Here is a 16,689-nt window from a genome sequence, read left to right as displayed (position 1 = left end):
CCATACGGCTACCATATGTTTAATATCTTTCTACTGAAATTGACTCTAATTTGTTTCATAAATCACATTAGCTTTTGCTAAAATTATTTCATTTCACTTTCTTTCTGGAAGAGAACACAGTGCTTGTGTCAATGTGTGTATGCAGTTATTCATCTATTATTATTATTTATATTTTTTATTCAACAAAATTTGATCGGCTGGGTACACCTGCAAAGGTACTTGTAAATGTTCTGTTGTTGATACTATGCTGTAAATTAAATCGCCTAACCTCCATCCAAGTACATTTCAGTTTCTCATAATGCTCAGCAGAAAACAAGTAATCACATGGGCTTGTTTACCAAAAGAAAAATGACAGCAGCTGATAATGAAACGTTAAAAGGCCTTCTTTCATAAAGAACAATAAAGTCACTTTGAGTGTAGACCTTTTCGACAATACTTTCATATGTAACATGATTTTTGTAAAATAAATACTGGGATTTGTTTTTAAGCATAATATACTGTTCACTTTATTTGCATTGAAACTGCAAATTGCCCTATAGTATACTGTTGAAGACAGAAACATAATGCATTCATCAGGAAATAGCAATGGCTTACTCCAGCATGAACAATGTGTTGGGGGGCAAAGTACCTGTTTTCAACCATCTGGTCTGTACTGTGCTGCATGTGAGAACTCCCTTGTAGCTGACACTTACGTCTGCACTAGATTTAGATTTGGGAGTAAACAGACTAAGACTAAGAATGAAGTGGATAGAGGTGAAGAGGCTGATGTCAGAAATACATACAGTATTATGTGCATTATGTTTATTTATTCACTAGTGTTATTTAACCATGATATACCCTTGGGAGTAAGTCACCTTGTTTCCCAAGATGACCCTGACTCTCAGCCTAACAATTTAATATGGAAATCATTTCTTACCATCGTTATTTAACTGCATTTTATCTACAACATTTTATCAACAGCTAGTATTACGAATATCGCTGTATGGAAACCATCTTTCATTCTTTTTTTTTTTTTTTAATACCACAATGGCTAAATTACCTTCCTTCCTTTCAAATAAAACCATGACCCAAAAAAGTGTGTTGATTGGACTATAAACTATCAAGTAGATTCATCATTTTTGTACGCTACTGACTTTTAAGAATAAACAGATACATACATACAAAAGGTAATGGCTCTTGTTTGTTATGATCAAACCCTAATGGAATACTTGTTCATCCCTTGGCTTGTTTTCCTGTTCCCCTGTTGTCACCGGTGGTGCATTTACACTGAATTACAAGACAGAGTACCCTGCACTTTAGGTGTCATTCTTGTAAAAAGATACTCACAGATATTCGCAGTTCCCTTTGGAATTGGCAGGTAGGAGCCAACACTCCAAGCACGGCCCTGGTAAGTTTTCTTACATCTCCCACAGTCTGGACCTGTGGTGTTGTGCTCACACTCGCAAGACAGTTTTCCGCCGTCAAAAACGCAGGTGTTGGCATGAAGATTACACTTGCACCTGTCAAAAAGAAGACAGTGTCAACACTTGCAGCTTTTTAGCTGCAAAGTTCAATTAAAAGAAAGAAAAAAACCTGAAACCCATTTTCAGCATAGTTTGCCCTTGACGCCTTTTTGTTTGTTTATTTTGTTTGGCTGAAGGTCTGTATTTCTCTTTCTGATTAAAAAGGACGAGTCTGTATCAGATTCACAAGAGATAAACTGCTGTCGTAGCTGTGAATTCCAACATGTTCTCTCACAATTAGCTTGGCTGAAAAGCAACATATTAATATTTGTTTCTGTTGAGAAGAGCTTATCATTCCCAGCTAAGTAAAAAAACAAACAAACAATCATATAATGACTAAAATACAGAGCTGGAAAAAACATAAAGCTAAAAGTATTGTTTTGGCTGTCAACCCTCCCTCAAGAAGTAGCCTGTAAAATCAGAAGGGATTTATTGTAGAACATTTTTATTGTAAAAAAGCTGCAAGAGAGAGTTGAGAGAAATCAGTGGATTAGTAGTGTGGGTGGCTGTGTGGGACCTAACAAAGCAATGTTCCCCAGGCTGGGGGATCAATTTACTGCATTTACATGAACGCTGCTGCGGTTTGGGGTTATTTAGAATGCAACTCTTACTGCCTTGATGTCAGCTCTATCATACATTTATAATCTTCATTGCAAACGTCTGTGTCAAATCCAAGAAACTAAGTGAAGGTTGTGACTAGCCAAAAATGGGCCAGGATGTCCAAGGTAAAACAGTTGTTTAGTGGCTCAGTTATAGGCACCTTTCCATAAGGAGCAGAGCTCAACCAGGGCCCCAGGTCAACATGGAATAAATAACATTATTATGTCACATAATAACAGTGCATACTTTTATTTTGGTTAAATGGTTAATCATTTTCTTCAATTTCAAAACCAGCCAAAAGCAGACTAACTATGGGAGCTAAACCAATCTGGCAAGTTTGTCATTAATAATCCCATCCACAGTTTCTGTGGGAATGGAATGCATGGCCATTTATTTGTTGCTCTCCACTGCTAATCTGTTGTGTATTCTTTCACCCAAGATACTATGTTTTCAGTACTGGAACTGTGTGCTTTGCTAATAATAAAACAATGACATTGATTTCGATATACAGCAGCAGAGGTTATATTTGTGCCTCATGATAGTGATCTGAGCCATACATGAGAAACGGAGAAGAGTTGGCCAAGTATTGGGTGTATCAGTAATAATACGCCCCTCCTGGGAGTTATCTTATATCTGTCTGGGGTTATGAAGGATTTACTGGTTTAAAACTTCCTCAGGGCAGAAAATCTCTCTCTGGACAATAGTGCTACAGTACCTACATCGGGACACAAACCTTAGAAGAAAAAAAAAACACATTGTGAACTTGAATACCTTGAATAACTTGAATTAGCACTGGTTTTAATGTGCTCACAGTTAGGTTTGCAGAAATGTAGGCTGACCCAAGATATAAATCTGCTCATTTAATTAAAAAAAAAAAAATCAAGGAAATGTACTTAAATGGGCCAGATTTAAAAGTCAGAAGCCATCATTATCACGCAGCAAAATGTTATTGATGCATATGATTTCTTTCATGCATGTGAATTCACACAGCTAAGATACTTTCAGTTATGAAGAAAATGCATCATTACGTAAATCACAGGCTTTCTAATAGACTAAAACTGCTGGGATCAAATCCATTAAAACACTGTTACAGTCCTGGCTGTGGCTAGGAGTTAATGGATCTCCTTTGTGTAACTTTAGTGGTGCCATTTTGATGCACTCCCTGGTGTAATATTATCTACAAAAGCACAGGCTATCCTCTCCTGGAACAGGTGTTATTACATGAAAGGAAGCTTGAAAATGACAGCTGAAACTGTAAGATGTTATTTCAGCTGGTCTTACATGGCTAGGAAGAGTGTTGGTTCTGTAAGGCAGTATTTGTTTTCTTGTTAATAGAAAAGCAGTTCAATTCCATACTTCACTGTATCATCCATTACAATTAAACACTCAATAGTGCTGAATTGAGAAACTACATTTCAACAAAAAACGTTTCTACTAGTCTTTTTCAATTTTAAATTTCTTCAGACACTGAAACATACTACAGTGTAGTACAGTGGAATCAGACACGTAATGCCTTCAATTGGGAAGGTATAGTAATAGGAGAAAAGAAAACAGTTTTATTCAAGCTATGGAATATCTGGTAAATGGTGGAGAAATTGTGTGACACACAGATATGAATCTGAGTGAAATTATCTGAATCTAACCAAAAGGAAGAATGCATTCCTGTTTAAAAATACACATTTTAGAAATAAATAATGCTTCCAATCAGAATGTAAAGTGCACATGTTTTTTTTTTTTTAACTATAATTGTATCCAGAAACACCTTCTATATTTTAATTATGATAAAGAGATTCATCTATGCAAAAATTGTATCACAGGTGGACTTGCTCCAAACCCCAGTGGCTTTGCCCTTGGCAGAGGATAAAAAAATAAAAATAAAATGCAAGTCTATAGGCTCTTATTCTGCTCTTATACTCGGAGGAGATGACGATTAAATATAACTTCAGATAATTAGTCCACAAAAGTCTGTTTAACAAAGCTTTTATGTCATGTTCCTCTTGGGTTCTTTTGCAATAAAGACTCCTCATTAAATCACCTATTTTTCTGCTTCAACCAGGGATGTGTGCCACATTCAAATTCATTGTCTGCCTGCAAATTCATATAGTTGTGAGTATAAATGTTTTGTTTTGTGTGATAATTTTGCTTAAGGCAGTATAAAAAGCGTCAATACGAGCCCTGTAGAGGTCATTTATACATATTCATTGAGCTCACAGTGTGGCTCCTGTTTCATAGTGACTCGATGGGGAAGATGTTGCTATAAAATTGAACACCCGCTTCTTCTGAAAACCAAGCATTTCTTTTAACCTGCTGGAAGGTTAAAAACTTCTGGAATTCAAATTTAAAGTTACATTTAAAAAAGAAAAGCTACTTCATGACAGCATAACTGGAACCAACGTTATGGTAGTTCTGCTGTTGTTGGGCTGTTGTCTCACATCTCTTTCCACTCAGTATGCTTATTATTATTGTAGTTCATCCAAACTATTCACATCCTCAACCCCCCTGTCCTCTGGAACATATAGCAATATATATATATATATATATATATATATATATATATATATATATATATATATATATATATACACACACACAGACGTGCTCAAATTTGTTGGTACCCCTCCACAAAAAATGAAGAATGCACAATTTTCTCTGAAATAACCTGAAACTGACAAAAGTAATTGGCATCCACCATTGTTTATTCCATATTTAATAGAAATCAGACTTTGCTTTTGATTTTTTATTCAACATAATATTGTAAATAATAAAACAAATGAAAATGGAATTGACAAAAATGATGGGACCGCTAACCTAATATTTTGTTGCACAACCTTTAGAGGCAATCACTGCAATCAAATGTTTTCTGTAGCTCTCAATGAGACTTCTGCACCTGTTAACAGGTAGTTTGGCCCACTCTTCCTGAGCAAACTGCTCCAGCTGTCTCAGGTTTGATGAGTGCCTTCTCCAGACTGCAAGTTTCAGCTCTTTCCATAGATGTTCGATAGGATTCAGATCAGGACTCATAGAAGGCCACTTCAGAATAGTCCAATGTTTTGTTCTTATCCATTCTTGGGTGCTTTTAGCTGTGTGTTTTGGGTCATTATCCTGTTGGAGGACCCATGACCTGCGACTGAGACAGAGCTTTCTGACACTGGGCAGTACGTTTCGCTCCAGAATGCTTTGATAGTCTTGAGATTTCATTGTGCCCTGCACAGATTCAAGGCACCCTGTGCCAGGCGCAGCAAAGCAGCCCCAAAACATAACCGAGCCTCCTCCATGTTTCGCTGTAGGTATGGTGTTCTTTTCTTTGAAAGCTTCATTTTTTCGTCTGTGAACATAGAGCTGATGTGACTTTCCAAAAAGCTCCAGTTTTGACTCATCTGTCCAAAGGACATTCTCCCAGAAGGATTGTGGCTTGTCAATATGCATTTTAGCAAATTCCAGTCTGGCTTTTTTATGTTTTTCTTTCAAAAGTGGAGTCCTCCTGGGTCTTCTTCCATGGAGCCCACTTTTTGCTCAAAAAGCAACGGATGGTGTGATCAGAAACTTACGTACCTTCACCTTGGAGTTCAGCTTGTATCTCTTTGGCAGTTATCCTTGGTTCTTTTTCTGCCATTCGCACTATCCTTCTGTTCAGTCTGGGGTCGATTTTCCTCTTGCGGCCGCGCCCAGGGAGGTTGGCTACAGTTCCATGGACCTTAAACTTCTTTATAATATTTGCAACTGTTGTCACAGGAACATCAAGCTGCTTGGAGATGGTCTTGCAGCCTTTACATTTACCATGCTTGTCTATTATTTTCTTTCTGATCTCCTCAGACAACTCTCTCCTTTGCTTTCTCTGGTCCATGTTCAGTGTGGTGCACACAATGATACCAAACAGCACAGTGACTACTTTTCTCCATTTAAATAGGCTGAATGACTGATTACAAGATTGGAGACATGTGCGATACTAATTAAAGAAACTAATTAGTTTGAAATATCACTATAATCCAATTATTTATTATCTTTTCTAAGGGGTACCAACAAATGTGTCCAGGCCATTTTAGAATATCTTTGTAGAATAAGCAATAATTCATCTCTTTTCACAGCTTCTTTGCTTTATTCTATGACATACCAAAGGCATGGAAGTATACATGATAAAATAGCTTTTAATTTCATCACTTTTCAGGAGGAATGAAGCATTATTTCAATGAGCTGTAAGGGTACCAACAAATTTGAGCACGTCTGTATATATATATATATATATATATATATATATATATATATATATATATATATATATATATGGGCAAGTTTTTTGGAGTGAAGTTTGCAAACTTCTCCCTAACTAAATTTCCCTCCGATCAACTCAACTTCGTGCAACTTCCTAATAACTTTGCAAAATTTACAGAGAGGGTACGTGAAGTTTCAATACTGCACTGCAGGGAAATTAGTTTGAATTAGTTTGATTGACTTGCCCCCTAAGTTTATACTGTAAGTACAAAAAACTAAGTGATTGTCTTTAGCAAAAAAAAAAAAAAAAAAAAAAACTCTCCCACCCACCCACATAGATGACTCTGAACAAAAAAACACTGGATATAATTGTGTTGACTGTTTATTTATGGAACCTTTCTTTCTTACAATCCATAAGTAACGTTACTGTTCTCCTATTGAGAATGAGAAGATTTTATATAACAAACTTCCCATGGTGTGGTTTAGGTTCCTAAATAAACATATGGTACATGTTTTTTTTATTATTTTAAGCCTTCACAAATACATCTGCAAAGGTCAAAACCACCTACTGTATGTCACTTACAGAAGATACCAACTTTTAAATTATAAACATGTTTTTGCCTTTCTACCAATATACCCAAGAATCAACAGCTGACAACATGTCTCAAGACTAGACTATTCATTATAGGGTCTGTATATTTTTTCGCTAAGCAACATGTATAAAAATGTAACATATTACTTGGTTCAACTTAAATGCATATATTAAGTTTGCAAATTGAAATACAATTGCATGTTATGGTGAAATCTTTTAAACAGTAGTTTGTGTGCATTGCTAGAAACTATTGAACGTGAACTGTATCCCTACAGAAGGCTTTTTAATAAGCTAAATGGATGGCAATTAATTTTAATCATATGTACAGGTGCTGAAGTAATCAAACTAGTTACAACAAATTAGACCAAATTTCCAGTAACTAAATGCTGTTCATGTCACCATTAAGAGGCCTTCTACAGCTTGATAATTGAAAATACACCAGCATTGGTAATTTAATTTCAGACTTCATCATGTCAGGCAGCATTTAAACAGAATTTTAGAGTCAAATGTTAACAAAACAACAGTGTCCTGGAGGTGAGTGCAGATGATTAGTTAAATTTGTATTTAGGTAAATACCATTGCATACTCAACAGAGCTGCCACATCACATTTGCTTTGGGGGTTACTTACAAGAGATGCCCATGAGTCAAACACATTGCAGAGGTCTACAAATCTATTGCCTTCCAGTTCAAACCGTCTCTAACCTGCCCTGTGTCAGTGGTAGCTCTACTATTGAATTGCTCAGGGTGAAGTATAGTGGAGACAATCCCTGGCATTTTAAGTCTGAAATGGCTGCAACTAGCTGTGATGTTTTTGTTGTTGTTGTTGTTGTTGTTGTTTTTTAGAGGGTGATAATTTTATAAGATTAAAAGATTCAAATTCTTCTAACAGCCTAGTGAGTGCACATCTCACTGATGATAGTAAGAGGACCTGCTCTCACTAGTAAACCTATCAGGATGGCAAACTGCCATGATTTAGTAATTGGATGAAGCTGCTTAACGGCTCAGCATCGCATTTCGGATCCTGATTACTACCTTGGCATTCGACCATGAATTTGTGTTTTATGTCTTTTATCAGACCATATAATGTGGATGTATAAGCCCAAAGCACATTAAGAGATGCCATTACTATAACTTATCTGTGGCAGATATCTGTATTTAAAACATGTCTATTACTTACAGCTCTACTTCCTATTCTGTGCAGTCTGCAATTTACATTTTGGCCAGACTGTTTAGTGTTTGCAATCTGTTTTATCCAGCTGTTTTGACTGTGCATGATACTTTGCAGTGGTGAACCAGGATTAAAATAATAATTGGGCATTCCAAATTGGGGAGAAAACCGGGGTAAAAACCATTGGCGACGACTAAATTAAAAAAAAAAAAAGTCTCATTGTTTTACTTAGGACCCCTGTAGCAATGAAAGAGATTATTTCAATAGGATATCCAGAATAGTAAATTAATTAAGACATAAACAATGATAAGATTTCCTTCACTAAATGGACTGGTTCTCACAGTTTAAGTTAAAGGGGTACCTTATACCCCTATTTTTGTCATCTGATTATCATACCATGGTGTGTCCTTAATTGTCATTTATTACTCTTTCTGAACTCGTTGATATTTGGCATTGTAGCAGGGTGGTAGGAAAAGCCTTACACATAATTAAAGGGTGCAGGGCAAAGCCCTGCGTGTAAAAAGGTATATGTATTATTTTGTGACGGGAGAATGTATATTATGATTTATTTATTTATGAATAGGATGATGAATAGTCAAGTGTTTTATTATTGTTGATTTGAATGGATGTTGTGTTATTTAAAAATACAACGTTTTCTTTGTTATTGTTTGGTTTGGATGTGGTCTGGCAGATGCGATGGTAGCAGCCATCTCACGAGATATCTGCCAGACATCTTGTGAGAATGTGGCTGGTGCCGTTTAGTGAATTATTGTTTAAGTGTTTGTAATTATTTTGTTAAATTCACCAATATATAAGCCTGCACTGCAGCTCTCTCTGTGTTCCGTGTGGGTGTTCGAGAGGAGCGAACAAGAGCGAGAGTGCAAAACAAAAGTAAAAAGAAAGTAAAAAGGATCAGCCTGACCTTAGGTCTGTTTTGTGTTTGAGATCTGTTTTGTTTAATTATTTTTTTTGCTCTGTGAGCAGTGTTTTTGTTGTGTTTAAATATTTTATTTATTTTTGTTTGAATAAAACTGGTGCTGCAGTGCGCTTTGCACCCGAGTTCCTGCCTGTGTGTTTCAGTTCCTGTTTCTGGCCTGACGTCACCATCCTCAGCCGTCTCTGAACAAGCAAGATTAAATGAGACCAGTATAAACATGACCACTAGGGATGTGCACCAGTGATAATTCTCCCCAGAAATGGTGTATTTGTTAGAGCTTTTATGGAGTATTGTACAGTGGCCCAAAAGTGCAAGTCAGTGTGAAGGCAAGACTATTGAAGGTAAGGATGTTGACGGCACTGGGGTGCTAGTATTTCCACACTTCCTTATCAAGGTGCAATTACTTTATAGGATAAACCTTGCTACGGGCACAGGACAGCCCATAACACAATTATTGGTTCCCCCGGCTTGTTGGACTGAGGTCATGAGGCTGGCGCATGATATCCCTTTTGCAGGGCACCTCAGAGCTGACAAGACAAGGGAGCAAATATTGGCTCGATTTTATTGGGTAGGACTTCATAGAAATGTGTCGAAATATGTAGCCACATGCCCAGACTGCCAGCGAGTAGCGCCGGGTCGAGTGCGCTCTGCCCCTTTGGTCCCACGGCCGATTATTTCCACTCCTTTTAAATGCATTGCAATGGACATAGTGGGCCCTTTGCTACCTTCTGACTATGGGTATACTCAGATTATGCAACGCAATACCTGGAAGCAGTTCCATTGAGGTCCACTAGTACAGCTGCAATTGTCAAAGAACTAGTGCAGATTATGGCTAGAGCAGGGATCCCCAAAGAGATTGACTGATCATGAAACCAACTTTCGGTCTAATACGTTACAGCAAGTTTATAAAATATAAAAAATACGTCCCATCAGGACATCTGTTTATCATCCACAGACGGATGGTTTGGTGGAATGCTTTAATCAGACCCTAAAGCAGATGCTGAGACGTTTTGTAAACCAAGAGCAAAAGCATCGCTTCTTCCCTATCTCCTTTTTGCAGTGAGAGAGGTGCCGCAGAGTTCGACAGGGCTCTCCCTCTTCGAGCTCTTGTACAGCCGACAGCCTTGCGGCATCCTCGATCTGTTGAGAGAGGGGTGGGAGGAGCACAAAGGCTCATCCAAAAATGTAGTGCAGCATGTGCTCCTACTAAGAGATTGCCTGGATTTGGTCGGTTGTTTGGCCCAGGACAACATCAAATCGGCTCAGCACCGGCAACACCATCATTACAATAAAAATGCACTAATTCAAACCTTTCGACCAGGTAATGGTGCTATTTCCCTCCTCGGAATTGAAATTATGTGCTAAATGGTAGGGGCCATATGAAGTGATTCAGGCTATAGGAAAGGTGAATTATGAAATTAGACAGCCCGATCGCCGTAATGAACGTGAAATTTATCACGTAAATATATTAAAGCCCTGGCAGGCAAGGGAGGCCTTATTTATAGCCCCAGGCGAAGTAAAGGATGACTTAGGCCCCGGTCTAGAGACCTCTAGCACTAAAGACATTTTGATGGGGGAATAGTTGTTTCTAGATCAGCAACGAGAACTGCGTAAGCTTATTGAGGAGTTCAGCAATGTTTTTTTCTGACTTGCCCGGTAGAACTAACCTTGTTGAATATGACATTATCTCTCTCTCAGGTGTCACAGTACGAGAGACCTTACCGGATCCTAGAATGCATCTTTGTGAATTCACCTGCACTTTTTAAGATGACATTGACTTGCAATTTTGGACCACCGTTGAGCTTTTAAAAGACAGCCAGCAATAAATTCTGAAAAAAAACTGCACACTGCCCAACAACATTAATGTTATTAAATCTAAACTTTCAAAACAAAACAAGCTGTAGATCGTGGAACACGGGGAACAGCTGGAGTATCCATGAATGAAATATTATACCTATAAACTCATAAAACAAGTTTGTCGCTAAAGAGGATTGACTAAATTTGGTAGCCCTGAATACATTGCTGCACAGAATGGTTTTCATTACAAGTGGTTATTAACACAGTTTATGTGTGAGTATTCTAAAAAGGCTCAAATAGTACAGCAGTGTTGAAGTTATCCTCCTGAAGAACGCAAAAGAAAGTCAGTTTAAAAATTTTTTAGAAACAGGTACAGTATATGTTTAAAAGCAGGAAATGTTTCACTTCAAGGTCAAAAATTGCTATATTTAAAATCAGGCATCTTGTTGTTAACCATAAGTAGAAATGATAAAGTATATATAATCAAGTATATTCTAGCTAACTGGTTTGAAGATGGGGCAATTTAATATCCCCTGCAGTTGTGCGAGGGGTTATGCTGACAGCCAGCTGTGACTGATTACATGGTATCTGTTTGTGAAATGGGTTGTTGTCTCATCACAGAAGTCTGAACCAAGCACAAAACAGGATTAAAGTCTGTGTGAAGGTGAGGTCAGGAACAGCATTTGTCATTTAAATCCGTCAACAAAAAGAGTCATCATGTAAGCGGTCTAAACCAGGCAGGGTGTGGGGGGGGGGGGGAGGGAGGGAGTAATGTTGTTGCTGGTTAAGGATGACAGTGATGACTAATGTATATTGTATGGACACCCATTGCTGTAAATGGACATACAAATACCCCAAAACACACAGTAAAATTACAATGTTAAAACTTATAAAAAAAAAAAAAAAAAAAAAGCTTGCTTTACCTTCAAATGTTCTTATGTGTGGCACTCTAGATTTGTGGTACTTTAAGGCAGAGATGTTTACAAGGATAGATTGTTTTCTTTTTTTCCCCCCAAGATGATTTGAATTCTAGACTACTGTCATGGAAGGAGACTTGTCATTCAAAGGACACCAAATTCAACTTGAGACATAAAAATGTAGTGACAATGTCATGTCAACAGTGCTGCTAATTTTAAATTCGAATAATAATAATAAAAAAAAGAAAATCAATGTCTAAAATCAGAATAATTTCATCAACAGTGTCGCTTTCTTTTTTTGCCAGGATGTGTTATTTGTGGTGTAGTTGATTTGAGTCTATCTGAGGAAAGATATAATAAAGCAACCTGGTATTATATGCAAGATTGACCAGAAAAGCAAGACTCGACCTGAATATGTATGAGGTTTTGTGGATGTACCCGTTTCTCATGACTGAAACACTGCTGTCAGGTTGTCATTGCAGGGTTCTCCCACCTGTCTCCTGAAACTTATCACAAATCCCCTACAATACGTTTCTATATTAGGACACTTCCATTGGGATTAATAAAAAAAGGATGTATACTTTACCTTATCTGAAATGCCAACTTTCTTTTAAATCACCAAAGGTATTTTTTTTATTAAATCTTGGTAACCTGACTTGCTTCAAGTAGTTTTTAGTTATAAGGGAATAGCACATTTATTCTGCTTTGCACTGCTTAAGACAATATCCCGTAAGGCAGAAGGTTTCTGCACACTACCACTTTACTGGGCAGCAATGTGGAGTAGTGGTTAGAGCTCTGGACTCTTGACCGGAGGGTCGCGGGTTCAATCCCAGGTGGGGGACACTGCTGCTGTGCCCTTGAGCAAGGTACTTTACCTAGATTGCTCCAGTAAAAACCCAACTGTATAAATGGGTAATTGTATGTAAAAAATGATGCGTAAAAAAAAAAATAATAATGTCACTGTATGTAAAAATAATGTGATATCTTGTAACAATTGTAAGTCGCCCTGGATAAGGGCATCTGCTAAGAAATAAATAATAAAAATAATAATACTGTTATGCTTGCTCATGTTTCAATGGTAAAATTGATCAAGCCCTTTGGCACAAAAAACAAACAAACTTAGAAAGTTATGTGCAGTCCTGCTGAGTTTCTCAACACCATTAGAAATTAGTCAAATTAGCTTATGCCGCAATGCAATTCCAGTACTCCAATTTTCAGATGAAATGAGTACTGAGGTGAAAAATCACAAGCACTTCCAACCATTTATCTCCATGAGATAGTTGACAGCTAAACCCCACATTGATCTGAGTTAATGGTATGGTAATGAGTTTGTCAATGTTTAGAAGCATGGTGCTTAAAACACAAACAGATGATAAATGCCACTGCCTTTTGATTTTAGCCTTAAGGAATAACAAACAGTTGATAAATATCAAGCAAAGACGCGAGTGTTGATGGCCTCCATAAAGATATAGTGAGCCAAGCATTAGGAGTTAATCATCTAGTAAAGGGGTGGTGATTATAACTGTTTGGATTTATAAGAAGCCAAAACAGATTTGCCATTTGATATTGTAGCCATGTCCAGCAGTACCACCGAATGGGACTTTTTGTGTGCTGCATTGAACTTGCGGGGGGACCAGGACTATTACTTCTCTTGTAAATAGTGTATTTCTGTGTGTTGCTGTACAGGTGTGCATGTGTGCTGTCCTGTCTTCCCCGCTGTTTGTGTGTGTCACCCTGCGTGAGTCTGTGAGCAGAAGCGTGTTTCGTGTCTAGGCAGTGCTAGCATGCTGCCTAGGGTGTCACTTGCACAGTGCAGCTTGTATGAGAGAGGGGTCTGTTGGCTGCATTGTGATTTGTGTTCGGTTCCGCCAGTCAGCGTATGGAAATGTGCCCTTGTGTGTGTGAGCCAATACGGCTCGGGAGAGATCTCTATTTATGAGCTACCTGCACACAGCTTGGAGTTGTGTTGTGTTGTGTTGTGTGGTTGGTACTGCCTAACTGAGCTACTTATCCTGTTGTTAAAAAGAGCGTCCTTTTGACTGCTGTTCCTGTTTAAATAAAAATAGTAGTTTTAACTGCTTTTAGCTGCATCCTGTTTTGCCTTCTCTTACATCAACCATATGTAAGCCAGCCAATGCACAGTGAAGACCATTCGGATCAATTGTTAGAATATCAGGGTTTGCTCTTTAGAAAAAAAAAAATCCTATAAAACTACATATACTGTATATTGTATTTGAGAAAACTGACTTGCTATAACATGACAAGGAGTGAATTTGAGTGAGAATTCAATTATCGTTGAATGGTGAATTATTTTAAAGTTTAAGGAACACATGAAATTTGCGAAGTAGGATCACTGTATCAAAAACCCTTGTAGTTAGTTAGTTTGGGGAAAATATCATAAAGCTGATTCAACCAACCTTTAAGTCTTCCTTTGGGACAAATAAATAATAAAAATTAAATCATTCCTTTCTATTTGCATCCACAGTAACAAACTGACTTGAACTGGAACTCTGTCAGCCCCAATTAGGATTGCGGGCTAACAGAATTCAGCTTGCTCTGATGGAGTAAATGGAAGATCGTCCAAGAGACGGTGTCAAACCACTACCTGCCACATAAATACTGTACACGCAGGCACACTGGAAGAGGTGCCAATTAATAATCGTATTCCAAAAGTTTGAATACATTTTTGGTGACTGGATTTAAACAATGGCAATTATACAAAAACGTAATGCCTAAAAGTAAGTCCTTGATCATTTTTTGTATAATATTGGATAGCTGACTGCAGATGTTACTGGCAGCAGTCCCAGTTTGAAATTGGAACAAGATAATGTTTTACTGGATGGTTTAACGTTGCAGATGGAAATCTGACATTAGATGCGTGGGAGCCTTGGCTGTGATGTTACCAGAGACTATGGATTTTCACTTTCCAAAATATGCATGAGAATTTAAATAAATAAAATTAACTGTTTCCATCTATGGTACGTAAGTTAAGCAATACATGAATCTGCAGTATACACAAGCTTGTATTTGTAGCTTGCTTATGAACTACAGTAGTAAGTTTAGCTTTTCTGTTTATTTTTCATCTCTGCAAAAATGTAACTTTTATCTGTGATTATAAATTATTACCAAATCTATTTGTTATTTACAATATCCACGCTAAGGTATGATTGGCAAGAAACATGTATGAATGTGACACACATCTGGTTGAATTAGTAAAAAAAAAAAAAAAAAAAAAAAAAATGTCCAGTTTGATTTAAGAAATAAATGTTAAAGTCTCTTCAATGTTGCCAGAAACCATATGTAAAGCATTGAAATGTGCCAGCTGTCACTCCTTGACACTGTGCTGTACATCCCACTTCTGCCACAGTGCAAGGAAGCAGACAGGCGTGGTGTGCAAAGACTTGTTCTATTTCAAAGACCACCGGAGTAGTACAGAAGGGAAAACATTATTTTATTTTATTTTATTGCCTTCATTTGCATATCTTCACCTCACAATGATCCATTCTTCAGTTATTATAATTCCTTATAGGACTAGATAGATTTGACCTCTCTGCTAGAATAATTGCTCTTTAAAAGGAGAAGAGCTCTGAGGCTTTCCATTAATAACATTCTTAATCTTGCAGAAAAATGAAAGAAAACTTTGCACAGAACAAAATCCTTCCACAGTCTGATCTTAAATAACGTATGTATACTTGTACTATGTTGTTTACATTTCATTTCACATGGATATTTTTTTATTTATTTTTTTGTTTAGGCTTAACAACCTTTTTTTTTTTTTTTTTAAATAGCACATTGTAATGCAAATAAAATTAATTTCTTCCAAAAAATGTCTGTATGGTATCCGACAAAGCAATCTTAGCTTGAGAATATACAGAAGAAAGAAAGAGAAAGTGAATGTCGCTTTCCACAGCCTCAAGGGTCTTTTACCTCACAACAGTCTGGTTTCCAGTGAAGAATTAATTATGTTGTTAATGAAAGATGTTGATGCAAAACATTTCTTCTAAATTAAAAATACTGCCTGCGAATTGAGCTTTCCGATTGGCAGGTAGCTTACTGTATAATTCAATGTGGAGGTAAAGGCAAGCTTATTGAATCTGGATCAGGTAGTTCCGCGGAACAAGAAACTGATCCAGCTCTCTGCCAACTGCAAATGATGGGGCCATGACAGCCTTATGGTGAAGAAATTAATTCTGAAATATGTATGCAGAGATCAAAGTCAGCTCTGTGTACAGTGATGTCAAAGCAATCAGTGTGCTAAAGTCAAAGAGAAGTCAAGGTCAGCTTTTCAAATCTGGATGCAGATGGAAGGTCTTCCAAAGATTTGCAGTTTAAGAAGGAATGTAGGCTTTTAGGATTCAGACATAATAATATATATATATATATATATATATATATATATATATATATATATATATATATATATATATATATATATATATATATATATATAAAATACATAGATGAAGGCTATATTTGCATCCTGATCCGTTAAAAAAAGGCATAATACCACAGTAGTAATTCCGCTACAAAATTTACTTGAACTTAGACCCATTCGACTCCTTGAGACCATCGCTTTCAATTCAAACACAAAAATGTCTCGTTTTCAATCACTCAACAACATACACTGAACAGAAATGTCCATTAATGACCAACAAAAGGAGAATATGTTTTTTTTTTAAAAAATGATGTAAAGCTGGTACATTCGTATCTCAGAGAAACTAGAGAGGAACGGGAAATTAAAACAAGGTAAAGGCAATCATCCAATAAAGCTGAAGCACGAACGGATAACGACATAGAACGTCTGTACAGCACTGAAACACTACGTTTAAAAAAAGAACAACTGTACAGCTGAACCTTGTCTTCTTTAATATTAGCATCACAAGGGTATCCATGTATTATAAAAAATAATAGATGGTCCTCTTCGGTGAGTTACAGGAAAACAATTCCATCTCGGAAAACCCTAGAC

At 37.1% G+C, this 16,689-nt stretch overlaps 1 protein-coding gene across 10 annotated transcripts in view; it reads right to left on the bottom strand.

The window, feature by feature from the left end:
* Nucleotides 1-16,689, bottom strand: part of LOC117416670 (netrin-G1-like) — a 101,944-nt gene that overhangs the window by 28,489 nt on the left and 56,766 nt on the right. For all 10 annotated transcript variants that reach the window (XM_059034878.1, XM_059034877.1, XM_059034879.1 and 7 more), the window contains exon 4: nt 1,327-1,499. In XM_059034878.1, the coding sequence (XP_058890861.1) occupies nt 1,327-1,499 (173 nt within the window). The remainder of the gene's footprint in view (nt 1-1,326; nt 1,500-16,689) is intronic.

This window comes from Acipenser ruthenus, chromosome 12, assembly GCF_902713425.1.
Source record: "Acipenser ruthenus chromosome 12, fAciRut3.2 maternal haplotype, whole genome shotgun sequence".
In the NCBI taxonomy this organism is placed as follows: domain Eukaryota; kingdom Metazoa; phylum Chordata; class Actinopteri; order Acipenseriformes; family Acipenseridae; genus Acipenser; species Acipenser ruthenus.
The sequence above is the reverse complement of the archived record's forward strand: the minus strand, read 5'-3'. Positions and strand labels throughout refer to the sequence as shown.